The sequence below is a fragment of the Macrosteles quadrilineatus genome, unplaced genomic scaffold (genome assembly GCF_028750875.1).
Source record: "Macrosteles quadrilineatus isolate MER2022 unplaced genomic scaffold, UCM_ALF_1.0 Scaffold_17__1_contigs__length_3442018, whole genome shotgun sequence".
NCBI lineage: Eukaryota > Metazoa > Arthropoda > Insecta > Hemiptera > Cicadellidae > Macrosteles > Macrosteles quadrilineatus.
The window spans coordinates 1700254-1727120 of NW_026542610.1; the positions used below are offsets into that span (position 1 = coordinate 1700254).

Sequence of the window (26867 nt, forward strand, 5' to 3'; positions counted from 1 at the left end):
AAGATTATGTCAATTTTATGAAAAAGTAAAAATGAGTAAGTAAATTATATTAATATCGTAAATTTGTTATTATTGTGAGAATACTACTCTTTTGGTAGTAAGAGGCCCCCTCTGAATGTTAACATAGGGGGCCATGCACCACCTATTGCTGGCTCTGGGCTCAGGTGGAATGTAATGAGAAAGGGTGGATTATTGTTATTCCTTGTAAGTTGTATTGTAACACAAGTAAGCATTTTGCTTGTCCATTACTTTGTGTCTCCTTAAACACTTTTTTCACTACAAAAATAGCACGGCCACCTTTAACTACAGGCCGCGGCCTGGTAGAATTGGCAACGTCGCAAGTGGTGTTGTCTAGCACCAGACGCCCCATAAGATAACATGGTAGACAGGTGATACCAGCTCATTATTTCGTGTATCATTCATTAAAATTAAAATTTATGAACATAAATTTATTAGATTGAAAATAAAACATATAGAATTGAAAACCAAAACAATATTTAAATTGAAAATATATTTTTGTGCATTAAATTGGAGTCAATATTTTCATAGCCCAGTAAACAAGCTTTTGTACAGTATTCTTAAAAAATACACAAATTACCATTTAGCCGGTTCCAAACAAAACAGGTGTTTCAACCCTACTTGCGATGTTGCCACTTCGAAGGCCGGGGCCTTGAGTTAAAGGTTGCCGTGAAAAATAGTCTAAGTCTCAAACGACAAAAAAAAACGGCAATATGGAAAATAGATGTGACAAAAACATTAAAAACACAATTTAAACAATACAAAAACAATATATAATAATTTAAAATTAAATAACAATATAATATATAAATTGATGAACACGAAAGTTATACACCTAACGAAATATATAATCAATGCATCTTATGTAAAATATAGAAAACACCGTCCACTTACTAGCCTACTAAATAACTATACTACTGTCATTGACTATGAATTAAGGATTCATAGTCAATGCTACTGTTCTTTGATATGGGCTTGGTCGCAAAATCTCACAACATAACTAACTCAACAACTGAAACTGAACTGACCGGTGGGGCACACGGAAGATTTTTCAGGTGCCGTTTGACGTCACTAACTACTGACGTCACTAACTGCTGCGTCTGAAGAAACAGACAATTTTATAATTTTCTATTATTAAATTAAACTGTCATAACCTAACCAAACTAACCAAACGTGCTGATAATGGAAAAATCGAATAAAGGTTTACTAATCTAAAACATAGTTTTGTTCATAAAATAAAATTATAATTGCCTAAAATTCAATTTTATAATTTTTTAATTATAAAATTAAACTGTCATAACCTAACCAAACCAACCAAACTTGCTGATATGAAAAAAATGTTGATAAAAAGTAAGTACCGCCGGCGGGATTCGAACCCGGAACATTCGGATTATCAGCCCGCAACGCTATCCACTGCACCACAGAGGCCGATGGCTCTAACCGTATCGTTGCGGTATTGGTTTTCCCTCAAAGTGACGTCAGCAGTTAGTGACGTCAAACGGCACCTGAGAAATCTTCCGTGTGCCGTTTCGCTGAACCGACTAACTGAGTGTCAACTGTCAACTAACTGTCAACTCACACACAAGCACACAAGTCACATTCAAAAATCAAACAAAAGCGATGATAACCCTTAACATTCTGTTCTGTTTGTTTACCATGTTCATGTAGGTAGGCTAGGCTTTTGGTAGGTAATATAGGTTGGTGTATATCTAATCTTATCTCTTCGAGTCTCTGATAATTTTACATTTTGTCAATTACAGTCTGCAGTAAGTACTAATTTTACCAACATAATTTGATTAAGTTTGATTGCATGTAAATGTTAACAACAGTGTTAAACAGTTTGTTTCTAGTGTTTATCGTTGTTTATGATGACTGTTGTAAATCTAAGCCTGACACCAGTTCGAAATTTATTTGAATAAAAATAAGCCCAATGCATTTAGGCTAAACACTTTGTTCTCTGACCTTTAAACAATTGTCTAAAGAATAGAGTAAACTTAAATATTACTACCGTAGGTACCTAAGTTAGTTATACCTAAGGGAGTATGTTTTATCTATGGTTATACCCTATGCATTATCAGGCCTAGTCCTATTTTCAAAGTTCTTTTGTTAGAAGTGGTTTATGGAAATAGGCCTACTTGATACTTGTATCCTTCATCAATGACTGCCAATATTGGATGGATCAGGTCAAATGGCTGCACTTTACTTTAGGTCCTACACTCGACTCATTCGAATGAAAATATCGATTATTCGATTGTTTCATTCGATATATTATTGTTCGATTGTTTCAATCGAATGAAACAATCGATTAAACGATATATCGATCGATATTTTCAATCGAATGAGTGTAGGACCTAAAGTTAAGTGCAGCCGGTCAAATTATATTTGAAACACTAGGCAAACTATTTAGGTAAATATAAAAAAAAACGTAAACGCTGTGGCGTAAAATGAAACGTTCGGGGGGTCTCACGTAACTTCTTGGGGCTCTTCACTCCAGCTCCTCCAGCAAGCACAGCCTCCTGGGGCATGGCCTTTTTACCAGGCTGGGTAATTATTCCGTACAGGTGCCTCCAAACGAATTTTTAATTTTGATATCTTACTTTATAGTTTTTTACCTCCTGAATCCAAATATACCATTAATTTTCACCGCTGATGAATATTTCTCAAGATATCGCCATAGAAACATACTTAACATTACAATAAACAAGGTAGGATGGATGACATTTACAAGTGGAATGTACGATGGGTTAAGTAAACCAACCAGCTGATTGTTTTCAATCATAGTCAAGCAAATGGAAGTGACAACTTTAGTTAGCTAACTCTGATTCTGCAATATGAAAATCACCTGATTAAGTTACACTTTTCACTTTCTAAGACCAATAAGTTAATAATGTATTATTGTTTCCAGTATTTTATCCTTATTAATGATTTATTGATTTATATTTCGCCGTTTAGAAATTACATACTAAAATGGTGCTATTCTAACATAACCTAACCTAACCAAACCTCTAGAATGTGTAAGCAAACTCCTTTTGATGTCAGAAAAGGCATGTCAGGGTGATAGGTCGTGCTTTATGTGAATTGGTGACTGCATTAAGTCCTTTGAAGGTAGGTTAGATTAGGTAAGTTAAAGTTTAGGTTATAATGTATCGAGTTGTTATATTGCAAGCATTTTTGAAATAGTAATTTGAAGTGTTTTTCTCAGGATTTTAATTGTACAAAAACAGTCTGCAGGCGACATAAACTAACAACTCGATACATTATAACCTAAACTTTACCTTCCTAATCTAACCTAACTTCAAAACACTTAATGCAGTCACCAATTCACATATAGCACGACCTACCACCCTGACATGCCTAAATAAGAACTACGAGTAATTAGTCCATTATTCCATCTATATCTCCATAATGTGACGAAATTCCTATTGTAGAAAACATTTAAGTTATTGACTATAGAATCACTTGATATGTTTCTACAAAGCTAAAGCACGGCCGCCTGCGGCCGTGGTTAAAGGCGGCCGTGTCTACAACGATGTTATTATCTTTAGTCAACGATGTTATTCTTCTCATCAACCATGTTACTCTCTTCACTTAACTTAATCTGAACAATCAGCTGTAGGCCTAAGTAGGCTTAAGGCTTAGTTAACCTACAGTTCATTCCACTTGTAAATGTCATCCATCCTACCTTGTTTATTGTAATGTTAAGTATGTTTCTACGGCGATATCTTGAGAAATATTCATCAGCGGTGAAAATTAATGGTATATTTGGATTCAGGAGGTAAAAAACTATAAAGTAAGATATCAAAATTAAAAATTCGTTTGGAGGCACCTGTACGGAATAAATACCCCAGGCTGTTTCAAATTGCCGCTTCGAAAGAGGTTTCAGTTATTCATCTCTCTTACCTTCCCTGCCAAAAGGTGTTAAGAGCCTTATATGGCATTGAAGGAATACCGCCGTTAAAGGTGAAATTAAATTAAATATTAAATTAAGGGTGCGGGTGAGATGACATCGTGGCATATCAAGGTGTTGGACTTGCCAAGTATCATACTGGTGGGTGTAAGTTACTTATCTTCTGTCAAATATATAGACAATCTCTTTCAGAAGTGTAGGGTAACTTAAAGATGTCTTAACACCTAATGGCTATAGACAATTAATCTTTATTTACACATTCATTAAGAATAGTAGTACCGTCAACAATGTTATAAACTAAATTGGCTAACTTAAATAAAAATAAATTAAATGATTTACATAGTACTTAGTAAGTTAATAGATTTACATTAGGATTCGGTACAATGCAGAACAGTACCACCGAGGGTCTATAAGTTAAGTCTTAGTATGGGCCTACTGTAATAAATAGGCTAATGTGGAAACTAATAAAAATAAATATTTTTCTCTGGTTTCAGTTACCGGTAAGTTAAACTTAATTAATTAAGCCTACCTAACTTAACTTATATAGCTAATAAAAACATTCAATTTTAGGTTGCTGCTACAAGTTGCTTCCTCTTGGTGCCATAACTTAATGAGTTAAAAGATTAGAGGTGGAGCTAGTTACTAATGTAGCCTATAGCTATTATCAAGTGACATGAAAGGCTATGGGCTGGCTCTCAGTCAATATTGTATTTCTATTGGACTTTTGTGTGTTTTTCTATACCTCTACGGGTTTTTCCCAATCAAGAAATCATCTGACGTCTTCTCATCGGAACATGATCTTCCAACTTCTCTGCAAGATGTCAGGTAAGATTAGCCTACCAAAAGCTAGTAGGCCTATTTAAATGCCAATTGTAACTTATCATAACATAAACTCTTCAAGAAACTCAGACTAGTTCCTATTTAAATTTGGCAGATATGGCCGATGTTGATTTTTTTAAATCTGTATTTTCCATTAAAAAATGCATTATAAGCGATTCTAAGCATCACATAGCTTCTAATCTACTCTTCTACTCTCATAGTGTTTATGATAGTGATGACAAAATGGAGACTTTTTGGTACTTTCCAGGTAACTTAAGGGAACATTCATTATTATCGATTATTTTTTTGATATGTCAAAGTTATTGTTTTCCTTTACGATACATATTCCTTACTGTTTTAATAACTTCAAACGAATTTAAATTACAAATTGACAACTCATCCTGCTTAGGCAAAATGATACATATATATATGCAATTGAAACTGTTCCAAACTAACCTAACATAACTAACCAAACTTGCTGCACCATTTCAAAATTGTGGGGAATATCAAACAGAATTTTAAAAATGGTACAGCAAGTTTGGTTAGTTTAGAACAGTTTCATTTTAAGACGTAATGTTTTTTTATTAATTTGATTGTTTGTTGATACTGAATAATTTATTTATCGTAGTTGTCAGCTGAAATGTTTCAATTTGTTAATACTGATAAATTGGATCAAAAATTAAAATATCGATAAATTGTAAAAAATCATCGATAATAATGAAGGTTCCTTTTAACAGGTACTGACTTCTTCAGGCCAACATTTTAAAGAGTAATAAGCTGCTATCTTATATAACTAAACCCTTAAAAATATAGTCACTGCCAAAGAAATCTGGAATGTTTCTAAGGAGCCAGATTCGCCTTGTAACAATGAAACAGAAATTTTGTCAATTGATAATTAAGAACATTGGTTCTGGTAACTGTATACAGTAATAGCCTGTACAGGTAAGTTAACTACACGAGGGGCAAATTTGTCTAAGTTTTAACTGCCAGATTATTCATTGTAGTTGGCCAAGAGCTGTTTAATGTAATAAAGGACAAACCAAATTTTCCTGCACACCTTTGACTCGTCCTTGTAGTTGATGACCTGGGTTTTGGCTTCTTACAAGTCCTGATTTAAGATCATTTTTTGCTTTGAGCCAAAAGCAGTGTAATTAACTCACTAGATTAGGAGTCTATGAGCTATGGCACAGCATTTTGTGTGTATAAACTGAGAATTTGAATCCATTTTTTGCGTCAACCACTGTCAGTTTGAGATAGCTTCAAGAAACCTTTCTCTACTTTGAAGAGGAATCTTCAGTAACTTAGCTAGGATTTTCTCAACCTGGCTATGATGGCTACAATGAAGATTACCCTGTGAGAATACTATATTCTGATTTTAGATTCAACAAAGAGAAGTTGTACAACGGCAGTGCCTCCAAGACTGTCCTGATGGTTATTGATGGTGTGAGAGTTGACTTTATAACACAACAGAACATGCCTTACACAGCTGAGGTGTTGAGGAGAGGAGGGGGTTGTCAAATGACTGCTAGGGTGGCTGCTCCTACTGTCACTCTGCCCAAGATAAAGGTGTGTAGATAAGCTTTTGTGTGCCTTTTACACAGTGTTTTCCCAACCTTTTTCCTGGCGTACTACTTCAGAGAGCATATCCTGACATAATACTCAAAGTAGTTTTTTGATAGAAGATTGTTGCCGGCCTCATTTTAAGTTGAGGTTTAAGCTATCTGACCAGAAGGGTAGAACAATGTCCAATGGCTAGGCAGGCCTTTGGAGTAATCCTGTTAGTCAAGCCTCACTGAATACACCGCTTAAAAGTGGAAATGTAGCCTGATGCAAAATTTTAAAATTCATTAAAATCGATCAAATTTATTTGTGGGGTTAGCTTACATAAAAATAACTCAATTCAATTAAACCTCTGCCTCTGACTATTAAAACATTAAACTATAGGCCTAGCACTTGAACTGACAATATTTTTTGTAGGAATGGTTTTTCATAAGTTACATACACCGTCTGTTATTCTTATCCTGGACTAGTTTTTCATGTTCTACATCAAGGCCTACTGATTGTCATGAAGCTGTTTTCCAGGCTATTGTTACAGGAAGTGTGTCAGGCTTCATAGATGTTGTCCTCAACCTGGGCACAGTGGAGTTAATATCCGACAACATTGTAAGCCAGTTCACCAAGTCCAAGCGAGCTGTGTTCTATGGAGATGACACTTGGGTCAAACTATTCCCTCGTCAGTTTAAACGGACTGATGGAACTTCGTCTTTCTTTGTCAATGACTATACTGAGGTAATATTTATTATTGGTTACAATTTCATTCATAGTTTTTTTATGTTAAGAAATGGTTTTTAATTTCACAGGTAGGCTACTTAACAGTTAGTAAAAAGTTACATTTTTACTGTACGAACCTACCTCCTTATGAATATTCCTAAGATTAATTATTCCTGAGGGAAAAATCTTCTATTTTCTTTTATTCAGATTCACTTAATGTTTTAGTCATTGGAACCTAAAAAAGTAACGAGCTCTGACTGCAGCCTTACCATTCCACCTCCAGCAACAGTGCTGTGATTGAAGTTTGTTTTTGGTGATGGTGCGGTCATGATATTTTAGGGATTATTTATTGCGCACATGTTTTCCTTCACAATTAATAATAGGAACAATAAAATTTGAAATTGTCTGTAACGATCCATCAAGTAATACAATAGGCTAACAGATTTTTTTAAGCGGAGATTTTTTTTATTTGTAGTTTGATAGCTTGTTTATGTTGTAGGTTGATGACAATGTGACACGTCATCTAGACAGAGAACTGTCCATGTCCGACTGGGACCTGATGATTCTTCATTACCTGGGACTGGACCACATTGGCCACATCCAGGGTCCCAAGAGCTCTCTGATACAACCCAAGCTCAGGGAGATGGACGGAGTAATAAAACAGCTTCATAACCACTTGTTGAAACAGGTAATTGATTTCTTTAGCTATCAAAATGGTGAATATTGTATACCTTTTCAATATGTTAGCAATAAGAGTTTTTTTTACAGGAAAAGTTAATTCAAGATGAGTAGTATATTTTTTACATACAACTAGCAATGTGTCTATAGTCTGTACTACAATTAATTGCAACAATGATACTGAGTGATTGGAAACGGTCTGTTAATTGTATGTTAATTTTGTATGGGACAACAACTTTTAATATTTGAATAATTGTCTCCTATAGTTCATGGCCGAGTGTGTATTCATTAACAGCACTCCTACGGGTTTCCTTTTACATTGTCGAGTCAAGTGAGAAAATCACAATTCTGGAAAATGATAACAATTTTACCGTAATTGCAGGGAACGATCATGGATGTTGCTGTGATCATTGATGATGTTGTAGCCGAGATTGCAATATATGTTCACTAATGCTGACACAATCACTTTTCCAATGTTTCGGTGGTTTACTTTTTTGGTTTAGGTTTAGATAGATGAATAATATTAGTGAATTAACTAGACGGCAACCACCTTGTTTGCCGTTCTCAGTTGCAGCACCTGCAACTTACTCTGTGCCTGGCAAGTAGCTTTCATTGTCAGACTGTGCTGCTAATAGGTCTCTGTCGTGTTGGTACCAAAGCACAGCCTACCAGAACAGACATTTACAGGTTAAGTGTAAGAAAGGGCCATGTGGCCCTAACTTTGCCTGTATAAATAAATGATTTTTCATTTCATTTCATTTCATTTCATTACATTTAAACAACGGTTCTTCATAGGCCTACTGGTACTTTTCCCTAGAAGCTTTTTCATACCACAAATTTTGTTGAACTAGCAATGAAAAACAATCTACCAGTCATTATTAAAAACTTAGACACAACCTCTCTGCCATGTTTTAGGAGCAAGGAGTGCTGATGGTCTGTGGTGACCATGGTATGAAGGACTCCGGCAGTCACGGTGGAGTTTCTCTACCTGAAGTGTTGGTGCCTGTCATAGTCCTAGGACTACCTTGTGTCACAGAATCAACGTAAGTAATGATAGGCGTTATTTTGTTACTGTCACAATTAATTCATAGTAGAAAAAGATTAGTTCAACTTGTTCAGAATTTAAACAAAGCTGGGAATACCGAGTAACGTCCAAAAATAGGTGTTATCATAAAAATTGCTAATATTACTTACGGAATCAGGGTAATTGTCTGACTTTGGTATTTTTTTCACCTTTTAACATCAGGCACCTTCAAACTATTCTGAATGTGTCTGGAAGGCGTATTTTATTGTACCTCTTGGGCTAATGCCGGAATATCCGGTTCTCCTATATAAACTCTGATAGTTTATCCGTTCGCCTATGAATTTTAAGATTTTCGGTACGATTTAAGTGATCTAAATCTATTTACAATCTTCAATGTGTTTCACAGCCAAGAAATTCTACAGGTTGACCTTGCCGCAACGTTGAGTGTGCTGTGGGGCAGTCCTATACCAGCTGATAACATTGGTGTGGTGACTCTTCCATTACTCTCCCAGCTGACTGTGTCTCAGCGACTTTACGCTCTACTGCACAACGCTCTACAGCTGAGTGGGAACTTCCTGCGCAATGGCGGCGACACCACTCACGGTCAGACGACTTGGTAGTGCTTCACTGTTAGGTTGCAACTTGGATATTGCATTGGGTACAGTTACAAGAATCAATGTAGCAGTGAATAGGTACAATAAACAATAGAGTCTTTTGAGTCTGGAATTAGAAACCGTTATATTTGCTAGGATTAACAAGTTAAGAATATAAGAAAGAAAGTGGCATTTTACCGCAGTACTCTGTCTTTAGTTAGGTAATTTTTTATTCAAAAATTTGCTTGAAACTTAAACATGGAGATAGTTTTTTTTACTTAATTATAGTTTATTATAGGCAAAGCTCCAACTTAGTTGTCAGCTTCTGTATGTGTATTATATGTTAGTAGTGATGGGCCGATTCCGATTCTCGATTCCAAAATACTCTCGATTCCGCCGGAATCGAATCGAGCATTCGATTCGAATCTCCGTGGGTTTGGGATCGATTCCGACTCTCTTCGATTCTTTGATAAAATTGGTTAAAATCAGCCATAAGCGTCATATAAAGCAACAAAGAAACAAAATAAATTCAGATTGCTAATGATTTGCTTGCAACTCTGAGCAAACAACAAGTCCTGGTCGTATCGTCACTAACTCAGCGAGACTAGAGCGAGCGTATTGCAAAAATAATAGATGCGAACTCAATACAGAGGCTTAGTAGCCTACAATGAGAAACAGTTAACAGATGGGAATTGGAGATTCGGGCAAACTGGACTGGAGCGAGTAAGCATTGCGTCACAGCTCACAAGACATACAAGGAAAGGGATGAGCATCGATTTAGATTTAGATCAACCAGTGGTACCAAGGCTACTAACCACGAATACTAGAAAAGTAGAAAAATACCGGTATGGATCATAAACATAAACAAATGACATTTTTGGCCCGAAAATACACATTATTTCACATTGCTTAAATGGAACTGCCAAAACATACGTTCAATACTATTCGTAGAGGATTCGGGCCAACAACGTCATTTGTTTATGTTTATGATCCATACCGGTATTTTTCTAGTATTGGTGCTACTAACTGAATCATTGCATCGCTACATCGATGTTATCAGTAACCGATAACATCGTTGGTGAGCTGAGCTACCATTCATTACCAAAGTATAACAAAACACTTCGTATTCGGTCCCGAAACGCCACTACTCAACGAGACTAGAGCGAGCGTCCTTTTTATATAGCCTAAAAGCGACTTGAGCTTGGGAATATAATTTTGTACAGTGAATTGGAAGGTTTTAACAACCTATAAATGTTCAAGTGCGCGAAATTGTAAATAAACTTGTTTAGTGTTGCAATCAACGGGTAAATCTTCGAACACTGGGTATTTTAATGGCCGATAGGCAGAGTAGTTTTGCAGGTTCCGTTATTGTCTGCCAACAGTGGCAACACTGATAAAGTGAAAAATACTTAAATGCTCCAGTACGGACGGCATCAACAAATCGTATTGTTGTGAAATAGTAACTTGTCAATTTGTAAGATCAACTTTAACCCCAAAAGTAAAACGTATTGAGCTTGCCTTGTTTTTAGTTATCGTGATTGTTAGTTTGTATTATTGTTAGGTTTAACTTATTTGGACAAACAAAAATCATGTCTAGAAGGTCATGTCAGATACCAAATATTAATATTATTGATCTATTGCTTAAGCTGTACAATTAATTATGTTTTTGTTTCAACTAGGCCTACTCCTAGAAGTTTATATAAGGTTAGGTTAGGTTGTATATAAATTAAAAATCAAGAATTGGATAGGGGCTGATTTTTTATAATGATAATGAATGATTTTTTATAGTACATATAAAAGTTATTTTATAATATTCTATAGCTAGTATTCTACATATAGATAACATGCTTGGTAAGCTTGTACTGATATCACAATTTTAAGCACATTCATAAAACATAATTGAATTTGGAATCGGAATCGAGATTCGAATCTCAAATTTAAGAATCGGAATCGGAATCGAGAAATTTCGGAATCGGCCCATCACTATATGTTAGTTAACTACAAATTGGTGAAACGGCTCAGGCTATTGAGTCCTAAATGTAATTTTCATCCAGGAATCGTTATTTCCTAATGTTATGTACATGAGGAATCAGCAGTTGCAATGCCGATTCCTGCCTTCTGCTTATCTCATTGTTTGATTTAACACTTCAGTTATTCTCTTGATGTCTACTTGGATTCGCATCACTAACATTTCTAGATCAGGCTTTTCTCCAGCTCTGTTTGTTAACAAACTATTGTACTGCACTGTTGGCTATTCTCGTACTTGTTAAACTCTAAGTGGGCTACATGTTTTGCCTACAAGCTCTAAACAGTTATTTATAGTAGTCCGGGGATGATGAGTTCTTAAGTGAGATCAAGTACATTTCAACCTCAGACACATAAGACACAGAAAATAAGTTAAGTTAATTCCTCAATTAAAAACCAAACCATCCATGTTATTTTAAGCAAGTCTGTAGTCAGATCTGTATTTTCAAGGCCCTGTGGAGAACCATGCACGTTATCAAAAGCCTGATGTTTTTTTATTAATTTTTAAACACTGGGAGAGCTGTGTACAATAAGAATTTACTCATTGTAAAATTTAGCAGTTTCATTGGGGACATAGACAAAATAGTAGGCTACTGCTACTAAACTACTGCAAGACATTTTTCACCTTCGGCTTTTCATGAATGGTTAAAAAAATCCTGTGAACACAATGTCTGGAATCAAGTCTTTTATTGAAGTGTATTTTATTTTCAGAGGGCTATCAGAAGTTTGAAGAGGCTAAATCTGCGCACTACGAGTGGTTGGTCAACTCATCGTTGTCTCACTCACAAGTGGAAAAGCTTTATCATCAAAGTTTGCTGAAGATGTCTAGATTCCTATCTGAGGTCCTAGCCAACTACAACATGCCAGCAATGGTTGCCGCAATAGGCATTTTGTTACAGGTGAATTCAGCACTTAAACTCTAAATGAAAGTGAGTAGTTGCATCTGTACAAATAGTTTGTCAGTCTCATCTCATATACGTTTTGAAAAATAGGAAGGTAAAAATTAAGCTGAACCGTTGTGCAATCTGGCTTGTATTATTAGTACTTTTAGACTTGAGAAAAACTCAGATAGATTAAGTCTCATTGTTCATTTCTGATTATGTTACACAATGGCAATAATAGTGATTGTATATGTGATTGAAAATATCTTATTAATTTTTCAAAAACCTTAAAAATAGTCTCTTCTGTCTAAACATTTCACAAAATTCATTTATGTCCCAAGTATTCAATTCAATTCAAACATTCTTTATTTCATTATTGTACATGAAATTAGTACATAGAATTGCGTCAAAAATATTGTCATAATCATAAGACTAAATTAAAAACTAAACATACTAAAATTCTTCCAATGAATACAGTGGTCTTGAAATTAAATAATTCTTTAGCAATTTTTTAAACTTAATAATACTAACTTCTTTTTTAATGTTATCTGGTAAATTGTTATAAAATTCTCCTCCAGTATATGTAGTTTTCTTTTTGTAAAATTCTAGTTTGTGAATAGGCAATGATATGTTTAGCCTATTTCTAGTATTGTAAGAATGACTTTCCCCTAATAAACCCAATTCATCAAAGTGAAGCTTACAATACATGATCACTTCATAAATGTACAAACTATAAACAGTCATGATGCCAAAATTTTTGAAATGCTCTTTGACAGTGTCTCGCCATTTTAGATTACGCATTATTCTTAAAGCTCTTTTTTGTAAAATCAGAATACGATCTAAATTACTTTTAGTCGTTGCTCCATACACGCAGATTCCGAAATTGATATTTGCATGTATGTATGCATAGTAAACAGTTTTTTAAGGTTTCTAGATTGCATACTTTTGATAGCTTGTAAAGAGCAAATAATCCAGATATAACCTTTTTAGCCACTTGTTCAATGTGGTGATCCCAACTCAAATTACTATCAATTGTTAAACCAAGAAACTTGGTATTTTCAATTTTGTTAATTTTATGGTTATTTAGACCAACTGATACTGATTCAAAGTCATTAATTTTATGTTGTTTTGTACTAAACTGAATAAGACTGGTTTTGGTAGGGTTAAGCAATAATTGATGATAACAAAAGTAATTATTAAGATCGATTAAGTTTTCCTGAATAGAAGATTCTAGTTCCTTGACTGATCCACCACAAATTTTTAAGTTTGCATCATCTGCATACAGGCAGAGCTTGTTTTGTTTGTTGAAATTTCGTGCCTGTTCCGATGATTTGGGAATCCCGCAGACCCCTCGTATTTTACAGCAGAACACTTTTGCCAGCTCAAGTAAATATGTTTAGAAAAGTAGCCAGAAAAAAAGTAAAAATCAGAGATACACATAAGCTAGAAAATGTAAAAAAAGATATAATAAGAGTCTCTGTGAAGGGGAGAGGAAGGCTTAGAAATCCCAATAATCCCTATCTCTCAGGGCGGTAAGGGAAGGGAAGATGTGCTGTTAGGGTTTAGGGACACAAAATTAGTCTGGAATAGGGTTGTAAGTGGCCGAAGTCTGAAAAGGGAGAAGATGTAATGGAAAGCGGTCACAGTAGTTTATCTGCAGACAAAGGTAGAATTAGGCAGACTAGAGGTTATTTTCCAGATGAAAAATCAAACCCAAAATACTGAACATTGTGGTGAGCTATGTTAATTAAGATTAAATTACTTGAAGTTACTTAAGTTTTGGTTTACAATAGTTAGTTTATTGCCTAATCAGTATCTATATTGGCAGGTGCTGTGCATCATGGCGGTGAGGCAAGAGATTACAGTGAGACCAAACCTTACAGTTATACTGGTCTGTGTGGTGTCAGTGGTGTTTGTAGCAGTTGTACTGTCGTCTGTTGTACAGCCCTATCTGCTCACCTGTGGTTCGATTTTCATATTCAACATCATCGTGATACACAGACAACTTCGGCAGACATCTTTTCTTTTCAAGGTAATTCAAAATTTTGTCATTCAACTATGTGCGTGTAAAACAATGTTCATTGACAAAACATGTGCTTTCTACTTGATTAATTTCTTTACGTGTATAACTTATCTTCTTTAAAATGTAGGTATGACGAATGTTGCTGATTCAGTAGATTGGGAAATTATTTTACTATGTAGTTGTTATTGCAACATACATAAATTGTTATATGAAGTGAGAATTTTTATTTATGATAATTTAAGCATATTATCCAAACTCTAACCACCCGAATTGACAACTATCCAAATCGCTTACAGAAAGAATTTTAAAACCTACTGCAATAAGAATTGAAGGCAGAAGCCTTGATCTCAGACAAATCTTGAACGTCTTCTGTGATGTTGTTCTGTGAGACATCATCGTCGTCTCCCGCACTCTCAGAAAATCGCCTTGGTCCTCCACAATTGCGACAAAAGCGTGACTTTTTCGATTGTGAAACTTTATGACAGTGAAACAATTCGTAAAAAATGCTATCATCCAAATTTCCAACTATCCGAATGTGATTTGGTCCCAATTGATTTGGATTTTTGGAGTTATGCTGTACATCTTTGCAGATTTGTCACCCAATAAGTTGAAGAAAATTTGTAGCACAGTATATTTTTTCAGGTAAAGGTTTTGACTTACCTAACCATAACCAACTAACTACCTGAACCAAAACATTATCATAGACCATAGTCTCTGGCTTTATAACCAGAGTAAAGCGCACAATTTAAAAGATGCTAAAAAGAAATCGTCATCAGTGCACTAAAACGTAACTACATGGATCATTGACTATACACCTCTACTAGATTGAACATGTAAATGCATTTAGTAGATAACCAGATAGCTTAGACCAAATTTTAGCTACAAGCGTGGTCATGTATTCCATAATTATTATGTTATACTTTCAGTTTTTACTATACAATATTTCTGTTTGTCTGAACAACATTTAAAAAATAAAATCTCCAAGTCATTTATTTTATCATTAATAAAAACCTTTAACATCATGGGTCCTGCACATGGACAAGCGACTTAGGTAGTTCAGCGATCCTAGCGTTACACAATCTTAACAAACATGCAGAACAGAGATATTCCATGAGCTAAAACGGATGCCAGGCTTATTGTAAACTAGCAGAGAAACTAGTTGCTCGGGTCCAAATACTAAGCACAATAAAAACACATTTTAAAGGAACAATGTATCAACGTGTATTTTCTGTAAACATGTTTAGATTCCCTTCAGCTGGAGTGTTGGTGTAGGTGTCACGTTCACAGACTGAGCAGGTTTGGATTTTCCATGCAATTGTCATCATTACAAGTCTTGCAAAATTCATTGTTCGTCTTCTTGGTTTTATTTAACTTGACAAATTATGTTTTTTCATAGTGGGATTCAAGTCCTTGATCAAGATGTCAATCCTCCTCTATCTTGTCAATCCTCCATTTGTGATCTGTTTCAATCGTTGTTCAGCAGTCTCTTGTTCCTCAGCTTTTTCTCCATCCTCTACTGTTTCAAGTAATGACTCCATTGATCATCTAGCGGCTCACCAATTTTATGCTCATTTTACAGGTAGCTTTAGCTTTAAGGCGTGGCTTGTTAAATAGTCTGCAGGTTTGCTGCGGCGGGGGTATTTACCCTTACTGGGTCTTTCTTTCTGTTCTTGTTCTTGTTTTCTGTTCTTGTCGTTGCCATACCCCCGCACTTGTCCCTGCTCTTTTACCCCCCGGCTGCTTGAGGGTGGCCGTGAAACTCTACTGCCCCACCTAACACAGGAGGAGCAGCAGCAGGAGGAGGAGGAGGTCCCAAAACTTGGTCCAACAGCCAACTAACTGCCAACCCAACACCTACACCTACCGCAATAGAAAGTATATGACTCATTGTAATTACTTACGTGTCAAAAAAGTAGAATAGAATAAATTATTAGTAAAAGAAATTAGCTTGTGTTGGCAATTCTCAAAATAATGAAAATGAGCCGTCTCTATGGATACTTATTTTATTGTTATAGTTTGGCTAGTTTGTAAATCATAATATTTAATAATGTCACTTTTTTAATGATCAATAAATTATGGAAGCAGTATTTGACACATAAACAAAAACAAAGACTTATGATCAGCTGTTGACTTTTGAATGCAGTAGATAAAAGAATAGCGGATAGCATTATTCCACAGATATTAGAACAAAAACGGTATGGATCATAAATATAATCAAATGACGACACTAGCTTGAGGTCCGTGACGTAGGAAGAGGTGAAGGAAGTAGTAAAGGTGAGCAGTCTGGAGTGTGGAAACTGTTTATGTCGATTAGATTAAGGTATCTGCAATCCTAAAATGCTATTGGAAGGGAAGGAAAAAGGTCCGCGACGTAGGAAATGGTGAAGGAAGTAGTGAAGGCGAGCTGTTCGAGGTGTGGGATCTGTTATGACCATTAGATTAAGGTATCTGCAATCCTAAAATGCTATGGAAAGGGAGAAAAACAGGTCCGCGACATAGGAAGTGGTGAAGGAAGTAGTCAAGGTGAGCGGTCCGGAGTGTGGAAACTGTTTATGACGATTAGTTTAAGGTATCTGCAATCCTAAAATGCTATGGAAAGGGAGGGAAACAGTTCCGTGACGTAGGAAGTGATGAAGGAGTAGGCTAAAGGGGAGCAGTCCGGAGTGTGGGAACTTTTTATGACGATTAGATTAAGGTATCTGCAATCCTAAAATGCTATGGGAAGGGAGGGAAACAGGTCCGTGACGTAGGAAGTGGTGAAGGAAGTAGTAAAGGCGAGTTGTTCGGAGTGTGGGATCTGTTTATGACCAATAGATTAAGGTTTTTGCAATCTAATTTTTCCAAGGGAAGGGAGGGAAACAGGTCTGAGACGTAGGAAGTGGTGAAGGAAGTAGGAAATACGAGCAGTCCGGAGTGTGGGAACTGTTCATGATGATTAGATTAAGGGATCTGCAATCCTTATATGCTATGGGAAGGGAGGAAAACAGGTCAGAGACGTAGGGAGTGGTGAAGGAAGTAGTAAAGGAGAGCAGTCCGCAGTGTGGGAAATGTTTATGACGATTAGATTAAGGTATCTGCAATCCTAAAATGCTATGGGAATGGAGGAAAACAGGTCCGAGTCGTAGGAAGTGGTGAAGGAAGTAGTCAAGGCGAGCTGTCCGGAGTGTAGGAACTGTTTATGACAATTAGATTAAGGTATCTACAATCTTAAAATGCTATGGGAAGAGAGGGAAACAGGTCCGCGACGTAGGAAGAGGTGAGGGAAGTAGTAAGGTGAGCAGTGTGGAGTATGGGAACTGGAAACCGTTTGTAGCATTTAGATTAATGTATCTGCAATGCTGAAATGCTATTAGAAGGGATGGAAGCATGCCCACGACATAGGAAATGGTGAAAGAAGTATTAAGTGCTAGCAGTGCGGAGTGTGGGGAATGTTTGTGGCAATTAGATTAACGTATCTAAAATACTAAATTCTTATGGAAAGTTATGGACGACGTAGGAAGTGGCTTAGGAAGTAGTAAAGTATGAGCATAGTGTGAGAACCGTCTGTGGCAGTTAGATTAATGTATATTCAATCCTAAAATGCTTTGAGAAGGAAAGGAAACAGGTCCCACGACGCAGGAAGTGGTGAATATTTTCAATACATGCAATCGTTTACAATCAAAATTTACAATTGAGTTGGCAACAGCTGATTTTTACTCGACAGAGGCTAAAAGCGATTTTTACTCCCTAAAGAGTAAAAATGCTACTTTACACCCGCAACACTTGCATTAAAAACGAATGTTTTTACTGCAGTATGACAAAAACAATATAATATGAACCCTTGATGACTCCGCTCAATTTTGTGGATGCCTCTGCGAACGTTACCTAGTTTATTACAAAAGTCGATACAAAAAGTGTGTAGAAAATAACAAAAGCTTACAGAACTTTAATAGTTATAAAATCTTAAATAAGAAAAAAATTTTAAAAAATCAAATGAAAACAAGACATCTTTAATGTAAAACTGCAACATGCATACCATAACTAACTGTCTCACAACAGTTTTTAAGAGTCTATAATAGATTATAGATAATAAATGATGGATAGATAATAGGTAATAGCATTAACTATACACCTCTACTAGATTGAACATGTAATGCATTTAGTAGATAACCAGATAGCGGTGCGGTAGCAACGCAACCTATCGTTGTATAACGGAAACATGTGTTCTGTCTGGTGCTGCCCCCGCGCGGAGAATGTAAAAGCTACTAGCACACTACAATGAGAGGAGAGACGAGACTAGTCGGCACTCGGCAGTCGCCCGGGCACGATGACGGCGGAAGTGATGTAAATAAAACTAAAACCATCACTTCCATTATCTCACCCACACCGGGCTCAACGTCGAGTGACATAACTCTGGCCTCTGACACTGCTGACACCGTGTTCATGTAACGATAGTCAGCTGTTACTATGCAACTTTTTATTAATGAAACATTAAACTATTGGACAAAAGTATCAACTTCCTTGATGTTTTCAACATGACACGGTTCGGGTAAGGCCTCACCAATAATAAATTGATTATTTCAATACCGGATACACATTTTAAAATAAACCTTTCATTAACTGTACTATACAATATAAAATGGCAAAAATCAACATTAATAAATCTAGTTTATGAAACAGCGTGCTGTACACTATTGATTAGTAGTTCTCATAATATCTCAATATGTTGAAATAATGTAGAATGCAAAGTGTTACAAATATTTGCTTGGACGCTATTTCTAATTAATTTTAATAGAGTAATTATGATACTTATTTTTTGTGAGGAACTTAAGAAATAGCTACAATGAGTCAAAACCACAGATTTGAATTAGGGGACTAAGCATGTGTAAGTATTCCGTCACCTGACGGTGTTGGGCGCGAGTTGCCCCGTCTCAATTCGTTGGGACATGACATGCCGCTCGCTACCTTTGAGTGACGTGTCATAAAGTTTTTGTGCCATCTCCTTCATCCCTTAGTTTGACGCCATAATGTTAAAAGCTGTATTGTTGCCAAACTTCAGTTCGCAAATGTTTGAGCATGGCGACGGTCGTAACGGTTGTGCACGTCGTCGTTAGTTTTGACTGGTGTGTCGTGTCGATTTCGAGTGTGTGTGTTTAACGTACTGTATGTTGGTGACAACGTAGGGACTTTTTTATTTACTGTTTCAGAATTGGTGACGAATACTTCTAGGTATTGTTCCATGGGTCAAATAAAACTCCCAAGATAATGAGAATGTAAGTTATAAGAGCCTACCATCGTAAATATGCCATGTTTTGGAAAAGTTTCTGGAAATTATAATCTATTTTGCTTTAATGAAAATCAGCTGACATTTGCCAATGGATACGAAGACACACAATCAAAGAAAGTAGGCAAGCTGTATATCACGCAATATCTCATGGGGGACCCAGCAATTTGTACTTTTTACCACGCGCTAATCAACATGGTAATCGTCACTGCTCGGCACTCGCAGCTCGCAGTCGCAATTCGCATCGTAGCCGAGGTTGTCTGCAGTGACAGACGACGGGCACTCGCAGCGCGATCCTACGTTATCTAAGGGAACTAAAGGCGCTTGAAGAGCGCCTAGCGTCATCTAACATAACTACGTGGACCATACACTAACGCAGAACCAGTGTATTGTTAACAAAGCGACCGCATAGTGTTCAATCTAGTAGGTGTATAGTCAATGACGTGATACACTTACAATAAACGCTTATGATTTTTTTATAATTATTTTGATTTTAAAATATTGTTCTTTCTTTCCACGGAGGTTTCCTTATAATCTACTTTTTAACACATTCGCTGCTGAAAACCTTTAAACAGGCGCTCGCCAATGGCGGCGAGGCCCGGGCGGAGCCCCGACGCGCTAACTTAATCAGCCATCGCTATTGGTATTGAAATATCTCAGTAAGACGAATCACAAAAGAGCAGTGGTGATTGTTCTGCGTTACTCCGAAAGTGGACGTAGTTCACTGAAACACCCAAAGGTAGCAGCACTGCCTGGATCAATAACCAGAGTCTTTGTAATATGGCTCGAACTGAGAAAATCCCCGAAAACGGGACAAAAGCATTGCCAGACGGGATTTTACGCACAATTTTTGTACCAACCTAAACCAGAATAAAGCTCGCATTATAAGCTACAGGCTGGTAAAGATTACAACGTTCCCCGACAATGGCTGAGCTCACATTAAAACAAGGTTATTGCTAAGCTAACATGACGGGCGCGCCCGTCAGACGCTTGATGTGCCAACTGCGCATGACGGGCCGGCCCGTCACTCGCACTGAATGTGTTAATCAACAGTAGGTTGTATGGTAAAGTAATCCTGTTTATTAACAGGTTCCCTCTCAGCCGTCACACTTGTCTATACAGTATATAGTCTAATGACACCTGCCAGTGTTAATAGTGTAGTATTTATTGCAGAAGTATATTCACTTGTAACTGACAAGTGACGAGTAATAAATTATGTCTCTGATTTCTAATTAAAATCCTTATCCTTAAGGGTTTCAGAATCAGACACACAGTCTCATCATGGAACCAAGCCATCATCGCTGTTGGGACTGTTCTTTTCTGCATCTCCCTGTTTTCGTCAAGTCTAATAGAAGAGGAACACCAGCTATGGTAAGTATTTAGAAATTACTAGAGGTCGTCCAGTGGTCGAAAACTCGACCAAAAATATGTAATGCACAGACTCCTCTATTTTCACCCTACCCTGTAAATAAAACATGTGATGATTGGAATTTCAAAAACATATTCCAATAAAAATTAGAAAAACATTTTTTTAAACAGTAAACGCTGAACTAAATAAACTCGTGAAAGTGACATAATAACATGACTATACTTTATTGAGTCAATACTTGGTTTTATTTCAAAAGCTGCTGAACGAATCTCGAAATCCATTTGATTCTTTATTGACACATGCACTGTTTTGCCCTCAAGCTAATGATTCACTTTGTAATGTTTTTGAAATATTTTGAGTTGTGTTGAAAATTGAAGTCAGTTAATATGCCAGGTACTTCCTGTGGGCAACAGTGATAGTGTTGAGGCTCAGAGAGGCACCTCTACAGTGGCTGGCAGTCCTGGCTTCTCACAGAGTGCTGCGGAGACTAAACAGTACTGGTGACAAGTGGGCTCATCTACCTGACACTAGTGACTGGCTGATACAGGCTGAGCAGAAACCATTGCTGTCCGTGGTGTGTGGTGTTAGTAAGTATTTACAAAATCTAAAAACTCCAACCTTCCTTTGTTGAAAATGCCAAATACGTGTGTAAGTTGTGTAAAGTACTCAGAGAAAGTCCAAGTCAAGTACTGGGTACTTCCACCACCTTCAATTCACTTGGCGCCACGTTTTACGGTTTTATGTCCTTGAAACCGTGTAGACAACAATGCAAATCTATCAGTTGATCGAGAATCAAGTAAAGGAAACAGGGCTGAACATATTTCTGTACTGACGTCATTTGTATATTATATTGTGATATTGAGTTTTATCGCTGCCATCTCATTACAAACTTTGTTGCAGGTCTATTGTGTGTGGTCTGGTGCTGTACTAAGGTACATTACAGTCGTTCCTCAGTGTTTCTGTACGTTTGTACTGCCTCTCTTATATACCAACACAAAGCAGCCAGTCTACAGGTCATCTCTCTTCTACCTTGGCAAATTTCGTAAGTTTCTCTGTTTGTTATTATCAGACATGTATAAATTGTAATGATGTAATATAGTGCTTAGAGACATAGGTATTAAGGATTGTTTTTGGGACAGCAAGATCACCTGAATAGCAGACAGTTTATGCCAAGATGGACTCTTTCCTATTAAGGTAACACTATTATCCCATCAGTAATACTTAAATTGTTTGTATGAAATGTCAATAATGACTAACTAGTTGTTACCCACGGGCTTCACCCCGTTTGACTTCATAAGTATTAATAAAACTATTGATTGGTTAGGTTAAGCTGAAATAAACAAAACATACTTACAGCTGATGTATTTTTAACATTAGGTATATGGAAAGTTCCCTTTGGAAAGAAATTACGACCTTATAGGGCAATTTAAGAAATAATGGATAATTTTGCACAAGGTTTCTCGTCATGACGAACATTTTAAGTATATGGTTTATGGGGGTGTGACTTGTAGTTTCCTCAAAAGTTCATGGGTACTTTTGGCTTTATATATAGATGAGGATTGTGTTTTTTATGTTGCCATCTATAGCTTCTTTGGAATGTTTGGACAAGTAAGACTAATGTATTGTCATTGTCTGGTGAATTAAAACTGCGTCAAACTGTAAAACAAAAACAGCAATGTTGATGGTTTAAAAGCTATACAGTTCATACTTGTACTGTACCAGCTCACACCTTGCTTTGCTTTATTTGAACAGGCCTGATGCCTATGTGGATAGGCTAATTCAACGTTAAAAGAGGCTGCCCACCAATAAAAGAAAATTATTCATATAGTCAATTTAAGGACCTTTGTGTGTTGTACCATTGCATTTCTGATACTGAAATAGACATAATAATCTATATACCAGCTGTAGCTGTTTACAAAAAATTTCAAACTCACAGAGTGCACTGATATCAAGACATATTTCCTTTTCCCTTAATGATATTTGATGTATCATAAAATGCTATATGAGTAGTTTACGATAAGTTATCCTCTCGTTTTAGCTTGATCAAAAAATGTCTGTATCCAACAAAATAGGTAACTGACATCAGTACTCTTGCTGGCTCAATTCAATTCCGCCCATTTTCATTCTAAATAAAAAGGCTGAAGCTTTATTTATAGGCACATGATGACTACTTCTATCAATGGTCAAAGGTTGTACTTGATAACAGTGGTGTGTTCCAGGAGTATAACACTAGCCAGAGTCTGCTGGTGTCTGCTGTTAGTGGTGCTACTTCTTAGTCGCTCTGTTCTGCGCAGTCTGCTCGTCTGTTGGCTGCTAGCAGTCTGTCTGCTGCTGAGGTCGTACAACACTGTGCTGGTTCCTGTGCTGTTTCTGGTCAGCAGAACTGTATCAGCCACGTCCAGCAATGTGCTGCCACTGTGGCTCGGCTCTGTCTTCTACTTTTATCAGGTATGAATATCAAAAGAATTTTCTAGTGGTGGATTGAAAAAACTAATATTTCTTAACCTTTAAAGTATACTAAGTTTGTTTACTTTTTGAACATAATTCAAACAAATGTTTCAGTTATATCACGTTGAAACTTTTGCTTTTTGTGCATTTAATTAATAGATGATCCTTGTTAAGTCTGTATAGACTACCTCAAACACGAGGTTTGGCTATAAAATAACAGGACTGATTTTCTAAGAGACAAACGGTGTGAGCCTGAAGGCCAAATGCTACATTGCCAAGTTGCCTGTCATCCTCCCTCCACATTCTGATCGGTTTAAAAACACTAGGTTGCTTAGTTCGGTCACAGAGTTTGTTTGTGTCGTATAATGTAATCTCTGCTCATCAGAAAAACAGTGAAAGTTAACTGAGCAACGTGTTAACACGAAAAGAAAATATATTGTGAAGCTCACTAGCAGTTAAAATAACTGTTTAAAAAAGACCTTGGCACGGATCACTTAGATATCTTCTCTCCCTTGAGTCTTTTATGCCACCCTTGTATATGACATACTTTTTCATCCCCATACACTTAGAGAAAGTTAGTCTCTGTTGCGGATTTACTGAGGCTTCACAAATAAATACTTTCACTATGACACATTGCTCTGCACAATTTTTCTAACAATCTGCAAAGACAAACAAAGTCTGTGACCAAACTAACCTGAGTGTTGAAACCAGCTGGAATGTGAGGGGGATGTCAGGTGACCAAGCAAAATGGCGTTTGGCTTTGAGACTAAAGCAGTTTATTTCTTGGAAAACACTGAAAACAGGCCCGGTATTTATTAGCTACACCTTGAATCAGGCTATGAAATGTACGTATGGAGACACAGTTACATTCTCAGTACATTCTCACAATGGCTGAGAATCATGTCCAAGTGTATTTATGGTGGATTAAAGCTATTTTAATTTCTATCATCATTTGATTGCTCTAGGCTGTTTATGGTGGTGTCAGAATATATGTGTAAAACAATGTAAAAAATTAAGTAATGTCTTATTCATGGACTTCTCAAAGATACTTTCTTTATGACATTTTAAGACACAATACTGTTGCAGGGTAACTCCAACAGTCTAGCCAGTGTGGACCTGGCAGCTGGCTATGTAGGCCTGGAGGATTACAATGTGTCTGTGGTTGGCATCCTACTGATAGTCCACACCTACAGCATGCCTGTCCTAGCATACCTAGTGCACGTGCACTCGATAGTGGAGAAAACAAGGTAAGTCTACAATGAAGTTGACTTGTTTGGGCAACAGAATATTACTGTAGTTGATTATTCATTTTCTCCTCCAGGTAACTGCCAAGTCACGACTATAATTTTGGTTACGTACCTTGTTATTGTCAATCCAATATCGGATATTTGATGGGGAGAAAAGTAAAATTTTTTAACATCATTCATTCAATCATTTAACGTCATTTTGTCCTAAAAACGTAACAAAGGTTTTTGGAAGCAGTTCTAGACATTTATTTTTATGTCCCACCTTCACATTCTAGGACACTAAGATTCTAGCCTGGAACTGTTTACACACATTACTTCAGGCTAGTCCTAGAGGGTAGCGACATTATCACATAGATAAAATCCATTGGAGATTGGCGCGATTTGGACCCAGGACCTCGGGCACTGAAGGCCCTTGATTTACAACTAGACCAGCTCGCTCTCCTAGATGTAGGCTTAAAAAACGGCTTTAGAAAGCCACCTTGCTGCGGAGGACCCCTGGACCCCCCTCTTGACAAGATCCTAGAACCGCCTTTGCCTACATTCTGTCACAAATCATGTAAAGTTTAAACATTTGGTAACATTTTTTGTGCGTCAAACAATATTTATTTTTTAATATCTTATGAAATTTGACAAAGATGTAACAATGCTTAAAAATTAAAAATTAGTCATCTAAGACAAAACCTATGTCATAGTGTAGTTGAGTTATAAATAAAACTTTATCTTAAGCTGGGTTTTCCTAGGCGCGGAAGCAGAGAGAGGAATGTGGAGAGCGGAAAAGAGATTAACATGGTGTTCCGCTCCGCTTCTAGGAAAACAGTAACATGAAATTACCTAAGACAAGTGGAGTCTGCTCTCCGCTCTCCTCTTCCGCGCCTAGGATAACCCGGCTTTAACCTCAAGACAATTCATGAGCTGAAAGTCAGTACTTCCAAATAATTATTTGAAAATGATTAAGGAGTGATTTTAAACTCAAAATTCACCTTGTGTGGTTTGTGCTACTTTTACTGTATTAATATAGCACTTGCAGTTTTTTTCTAAACCAAATACACCTTAAGTGATCATCGATTACAAGGTGGTTATTGTTACAGGTACTGGGAGACTCAACTGAGCACCAGTGTTGCTGTGATGGTGTTTTTACAACTACTGCATGTGTTTGTCTGCCTCGTAGTCATCACTCTACAGAGATATCATCTATTTGTCTGGACAGTGTTTGCACCCAAACTGCTCTACGTGGCAGCCCAGACATTGGTGTGTTTTGTTCTAGTCAGTATTACAAACCTTTGTATGTTTTATACCAAAATAACCAAAGTATCATTCCATGTGTAAGACTGAGTAAAATGTATATTTTTCAGGATGTTTAATTTTTTACCTGGAGTGTATATCTTTTGTGATGAAGAAGTTAGGTTTAAACAATACATACATTTAGAGTAGGCCTTAACAATAATTTAATTGCAGATCAATAACAGTAATAGAGAGACAGTAACAAAATAAATTATCTTGTTTGAATGTACAAAACTTCTACAAGTCCACTCGGCTTTATTTAAAGAATTTGGTTTCTTCTAAATATTCAATTACCCATTTCCGATTATATGTAAAGGGTCTTTTAGTCATTTATATTATAAAATTGGGTTGGCCTAACAGTTGGTTACAATATTGTATAAATGAATTGTGGTATTGTGATTCATATTTTAAAAAATCAATACTTTCGTTTAATTGAAATGTAGATTGTGCTGTGCACTGAGCTGAAGCTAAACAAAGTCACCGGCACTGTCGCTGTTTTGAACTAGATAGTTTCTAAGTTGGCTATGAAAATTGTTAACCGTGATTACAAAACTAATACTGTAGCTATAAAGTAAATAAGTGTTCAAATAAAATCCCTGTCGGGTGTCGGTATCATCGGAATCGACTTTTGACAATCGAGTCTTAGTACCGATACCAATGTCCAAGTATCGGTGGTATCGATGACGATTATCGACACATCCCCTTTTAGAACTGCATCGGTATTTTGATGCATGGGCTGGATCGAATCGGGATTCGATGCATCAAATCGAAATTTCAATGCATCGCACTCGCACACCACTAGGCCTACCTATCACCCAGTGTCAGCTGCTGCTGTCAGTGAAATGGATGATGCAAGCGATGTCTAGGTTGCCGATTACTAGTAGGCCTAGTATGTCAATATTTAAAGGGGTTAAGGGATTAAATAAAACCCAAACATTTTCCTTTCTTGTTATTTATTTGTCAAATATCAATGAAAATAACGAAATCGGCTTAACGTCGACTCGAGTTGCGAGTATCTTT

At 36.7% G+C, this 26867-nt stretch overlaps 1 protein-coding gene across 1 annotated transcript; it reads left to right on the forward strand.

Moving 5' to 3' along the window:
• The first annotated feature begins 1675 nt into the window (after nucleotides 1-1675).
• Nucleotides 1676-25917, forward strand: LOC129005176 (GPI ethanolamine phosphate transferase 2-like). Its single transcript, XM_054434000.1, has 15 exons — nucleotides 1676-1784; nucleotides 4496-4750; nucleotides 6124-6310; nucleotides 6827-7033; nucleotides 7515-7703; nucleotides 8609-8736; nucleotides 9124-9320; nucleotides 12047-12234; nucleotides 14045-14248; nucleotides 20755-20873; nucleotides 21265-21458; nucleotides 21772-21913; nucleotides 23091-23319; nucleotides 24406-24566; nucleotides 25655-25917. The coding sequence occupies exons 2-15, from the start codon at nucleotides 4599-4601 to the stop codon at nucleotides 25890-25892; spliced, it is 2535 nt and encodes an 844-aa protein (XP_054289975.1). The 5' UTR covers nucleotides 1676-1784; nucleotides 4496-4598; the 3' UTR covers nucleotides 25893-25917.
• Nucleotides 25918-26867: the final 950 nt, after the last annotated feature.

Coding starts and splice junctions, on each gene's coding strand:
- LOC129005176 (XM_054434000.1), top strand. CDS start 4,599: ATGAAAGGCTATGGGCTGGCTCTCAGTCAATATTGTATTTCTATTGGA. Junction 4,751..6,123: donor ACTTCTCTGCAAGATGTCAG/GTAAGATTAGCC, acceptor TTCTGATTTTAG/ATTCAACAAAGAGAAGTTGT. Junction 9,321..12,046: donor TGGCGGCGACACCACTCACG/GTCAGACGACTT, acceptor TTTTATTTTCAG/AGGGCTATCAGAAGTTTGAA.